General features: G+C 49.3%; 1 protein-coding gene across 1 annotated transcript; it reads left to right on the top strand.

The window, feature by feature from the left end:
* Positions 1-850: 850 nt before the first annotated feature.
* On the top strand, positions 851-3,521 carry PHACADRAFT_201721 (uncharacterized protein; the record flags this gene model as incomplete). Its single annotated transcript, XM_007402004.1, has 3 exons — positions 851-1,201; positions 1,272-2,260; positions 2,321-3,521. 3 exons carry the CDS (start codon positions 851-853, stop codon positions 3,519-3,521), a joined length of 2,541 nt encoding a protein of 846 aa, XP_007402066.1.
* Positions 3,522-5,150: the final 1,629 nt, after the last annotated feature.

The raw sequence follows: 5,150 nt of genomic DNA, 5'->3' as shown, positions 1-5,150 counted from the left end.
CAGAGTCGTAGACTTATACAATGGTGACAGACACTATACAGGTCCTCCGGCTGTTTTCTTTCCTGTGAGCTGCCAGCTTCTGTCCACTGTTCCACAGCCATTCAGAGAGCAAACATGGAGACACACACCGTGCTCCTTTGAATGCCCTTCCGCACAATGGGCATCGCTCATTGGGTAAGGTTCCCACAGCAGAATAAACATACGGCCCGCGGCGGCAGTGCAGAGAGCTGCGCGCAGCAGGCAAGAGGGCCGGGCTCGGCTGCACGGACAAGAGCAAATGAGTATACAAGTCAAACACTATCTGATTCGAAGTCCAGAGGTCTAATAACATGCTATTACACGTTATTACACGTTATCATGCATTATCACGTGTTCTAAGGAGGGCGAAAATGCTCATATAAACCAAAGTAGGGCAGGTGTTTATTGAGGCTGTGCTGCGTGATAACGCGTGATCACGCGTGAAAACGGGAATAAACGAAGAAAAACCCTGCGAAAACATGGTGAGTACAATGAATGCAGAATAAATTCCTTGGAGCGCCTTCAGACATAACGTATAAAGCACATACTGTAAGATATGTGATCATTCGCGCACAGAGCACGGACCACAGACTAGTCGTTTGCTTCTTCATCTAAAAACGAGCATCTGCGGCAATCAAGGACTGCGCTTACATTATGTATAATTCCTGTTGTTATTTACGTTTCTGCGCTGCTTTGAGACGCGGATGCTGTGTGAACTTGACCCTGGTTTCGGAGGAGGCAAAGTATATAGACGTTCTGTGAAATAGAGCTTCCGTCATTCAACACCCCTCATAGCACCCTGCCACTCAAATTGAGAAGCCGTTCCAAAACTATGCCTCCTTCGCCAAATGAATGGATGGATCTGACAAGCATTCCCACTGAAACATTTTTCGATCATTTGTATTTTTTAAAGGAGAGAACACCTGCCGAGGACCGGGATCACACCCATGTTCAGTTCGCCCTCGCAGGTCGATACAAGCAGCCAGATGGAAGAACACTGCTCGTCAAACTTGATACTCCACCGGCAGTCGCAAATGGGGTCGAGAAGATCCGCCGTCTGGGTGCTATGCTTGGAACCTCCCGCAAGTTCCCATGCAGTTTAGCAATGGACGTGCTGAGGCTTCCGCACCCAAAGTGGGAGCTGAACAACGAACAAGATCTCACTAAAGACTTCACTAATTCAGTAAGTGGCATGATGTTTTTGACATATTGAAATATGGAAGTCTTATAAACGATCTGCTACCATAACACAGTACGGAGCATACAGCAATATTCCTTTGCAGAATGTTCCTCACATATCATTTGCTCTTGGCTCAGCAGATAACACAAAGGTGTTCACATGGCTATGCTTACCGGAACTCTATTACAAAGGCTGCTCCCCTCGCATACTCAGGACAGATCTCTACCACCTCTACCTCACTGCGCTTCACCCGGCTTATGAAGCGAGCATTCCAAACCTCACTCCGCTGCCTAAGGTGACCAAAGTTGAAGACTTTGTGTCCTTATCCACTTCTGCATTCGAGGAGTTTTCCTGCAGCCTCACAGTTGAAGAAGACTCGCTATCAACTTTCACCGAAACTCTGTTCCACTGTATGGACGCAGACGACATATTTCGCGGCGCGTACTTCGTGCATCACGTTAGCCCACGGACTATTGAGCATTGTCCTACTAGTCAACGTGAGCGGAACAATGCATGGTTGGAGGCAAGAGGTGCACTGGATGAACTGCCAATGGACAAGGACATCGATGGCTGGGAAGGGAATGTACAGCTTCTCTTCCGAAAGCCAGGTGCTGTCCTGCTGTGGCAGCACGATGCAATCAAGACGGTCTTAAACTACCTGCTCCCTGATATGGATGAAGAGGAGATCGCCAACCTCGTAGATGAGCGGAAGTCATCATCTGCAGCAGCTACATTCACCTTCGGAAACACCATTGTCAATCTGTCCTCTGCTGGTCTCCCTATCACCCGCCTCGAGTTTCATACCAAGGACTACAGCACGGCCCCAGCTGGATGGAGAACCTTCGGAACTGATGATACGTTTCCTTCGCATCTGGCTGTCTGTCGTCAGTCTGCTACAAAGGCGCAGAAAACATGCTTTCAGTTTGCTACTGCCGACTCACCTACTGGTGATGTTGAATGTCGCCTTACTGTCCACGGGAAGCTCGAAGGACTCAAGAACACTTTGTCCTCTACGCCTGCTAGCAGCAGCCTGTTCTACGAAATAAGCAAACGGGGCTGGTGGTAAGTGCCATAGTCAGTTCTTTGATACCAGAAATAAGGTGCATTGATTACTTTTCAAAGGAGATTCCGTGGTACCCGCATCTTCGCAGCAAACATAGTGCTGAAAAGCCTCAAAATAACACCAAAAGATGCTCGCGTTTGGCCCACAGTTTTAGGACTGGCTGCTATCGCAATCCACATTATCAACACTTGTATTCAACCACAAGTCGAAAGCGCTGCCCTACATCAGACTTTGTACGACGCGGCCTATCAGATTGCTCCAGATGCCAGCAACGCGGTGGAAGCAGATTGGGCCGAGGCTGCCGAAACCCTCGAACCATTTGTCGAGCAGCGTGGAGCCTATTTTATGGCTGATGTAATGAAGAATCTCCACGATGAAGGACGAGGCTATTTTCTACGCTTACCACAGTCGTACGCGGAGCTTGCAAGCGGGTTGGTGGACATATACAACCAACAATCAATGAGCGATTTGCGCCGTGAGTTTGGATTAGGATCTCATCAAACACACATTATCATCGCTCCAAGCATCCATCGACTGTCCAAAGGAAGAGACACAGCTCTGGTGCAGCACACTTGGCAGAGGCCCCTGCCTCCTCCACTGACATTTGAACTTGCCGACGTGGATATCCGGATCCGTTCTGTTACTGCTCTGACCGGAGTCGACGCCCGCGACAACGAAGACGAGGAATACGACAGGCTAGATGATATGCTGCAAGGAACACTTATCGATATTCTCAATCGGATCTACTTGCAGCTTTGCCACGATCTCATGGCCAAGTCACCGAACGCGCGCGGTGGGGGAGCATATACCACAGTAACTCGCCAAGAGCTTTTTTCTATCCCACCCGGACTCTACCTCCAGCCTGAATTACCCTTTGAACGGATATGCATCGAACTCTGCGACCGCGACGAATGGATCAGGACCGTGCACAACCTCCTACCGAGAAAGGGGTACATTACTCCTCCAAAGGCTATGGCATACCCAAAAAGCACATACTACAAGGCATGGATTGCACTCTTGGACCGTATGAACCCCTCACACGCGGCATATGTGACGAAGAAAATGCGAGCCGAAATTTCCAAATTCTTATGGCTACCAAAAAATGACAAAAACTCCATGTGGATCACACAATCCAACCATCCAACCAGGAGCATTACCTTGGGAGATGAAGATCGTCGATCATGCCCAGTCCTCGTTGTAAATCCCATCTACGTACACAGTGTAGAGGAGCTGGGCAGATTTGTGGCACGCGACTTATAGCCTGCATGTAAGTTCGCTCAATGACACTGCTAGCATCTCAATGTACTAACGGGCTTAAGGAACAACAGTGTCCCAAATTTACAAGATCATAATGCTCGTCCTCACTTTTCTTACCATGTTGTTGCTGATATTCATATATATGATATAATAGTGTTTAGGAAGCATGTACACTTTGCGGCTGCGTTATGAAAGGGAACCCGGGCAGCTGATGCACTCTGAATGCTAGTTTGTGCCCTCAGGGATCCGCTCCAAGCGGAACCCTTCATTGTCTCCTCATGACTGCATAACAATTCTTCGAGGTGTCGCCTGCCAGCACGCACCCGCTCCAAGCGGAACTCTTCGTCATCTCCCCATAGACGCATGAACGACCTTCAAGGTGCTTCCTCCTGGCATGCATCCGCTCCAAGCGGAACTCTTCATCGTCTCCCCATAGATGCGAACTTTGAGATGCTGCCTACTAGCTTGTATCCGCTCCAAGCGGAACTCCTCATCGTCTCCATAGCCGTATAAACAATTCTTCAAGATGCCGCCTGCCAGCATGCATCCGCTCCAAGCGGATGCCCTGCGCCAACCCCACACAGCAACAATAGCACAACAAACCACAACAACCACAAACGAGCGCACCTATTGGGGGATGCGCGGGGGGGCCTTGTCCGCCTATCACCACCACGTCGATATCACTGGGTGGTAAGGGCGGTTTTTTTGGCGGCGAAACTGGGTTCAAACTGATGAAACAAGGCCCCGCTTTCGTGCGATTTTCCGCCATTAAAAAAAAGGACAAAACTTGAAGTTTGCTTTTCAGTTTACTGCCTTGTACAATCAGGACAGAACTGTGAGATTGTGGTATAGATTTCCTCGCTTTTAGCGCAGGCACCATCTTCAATTTAATCTCGATTTGTAACGCTTGAAAAAAACGCGTCAAACCAAGTGGCACTGTTTTGTTGCTCTAATAATTTCATCTAAAACATATCCCAAATGGGAAATTTTATCTCAAATTACTTCTATGTAAAAACTGGGCACAACTACAGGTTTTGTTTACAGTCTCTCAAGGTAATCAATTACCGAAAAAATTGACATGTGATGCAAAGTTTTGTTGCAGATATTACCAGAACGACTTCAAGTTTGAGCTCAATTTTTACGGTGTAGGAAAATGGAAGTAACAGCCCCTAGATTGTACCACAATCTTTATGGTAGAAAACCTGCGCAGAACTGCATAAATAACTCACACTTTGAAAGTAAGTTTGCACGGTGGCCAAAATCAGAAGAAACGAGGTCTCTTACCCTAACCGCCGCCTCGTCTCCGCCACGCCGAATGTTCGTGCTCGTCTGCGAGCTCTTCGGGACCGCTGCCGGCAGACGTCCCCGATCGCCTCGTCGCCATATCCGCTACGACACGCCAAACAGGCCGAGGAGGTTGCACAAACGAGAGCTGCCCGGCGCGGTCATGCGCGTCCTCAGTCCGCGTGTCGGGCAACGAACCACCCTGGCTGACGGCATGGCAGGCGAAGACGATTCGCGTTCCGCCTGAGGGCGGTGGTCTGCTCACGAACGTAGGGAGTCGGGTGTCCGCGCGCGTGCCCTCCGCGAATAGTTCGTGCCGCGCCGTTCGGTTCCGTAGTCAAGTGTCCA

The sequence above is a fragment of the Phanerochaete carnosa genome (genome assembly GCF_000300595.1).
Source record: "Phanerochaete carnosa HHB-10118-sp unplaced genomic scaffold PHACAscaffold_14, whole genome shotgun sequence".
Taxonomy (NCBI): domain Eukaryota; kingdom Fungi; phylum Basidiomycota; class Agaricomycetes; order Polyporales; family Phanerochaetaceae; genus Phanerochaete; species Phanerochaete carnosa.
Note: the sequence above shows the minus strand (reverse complement) of the source record. Positions and strands in the feature narration are given on the sequence as shown.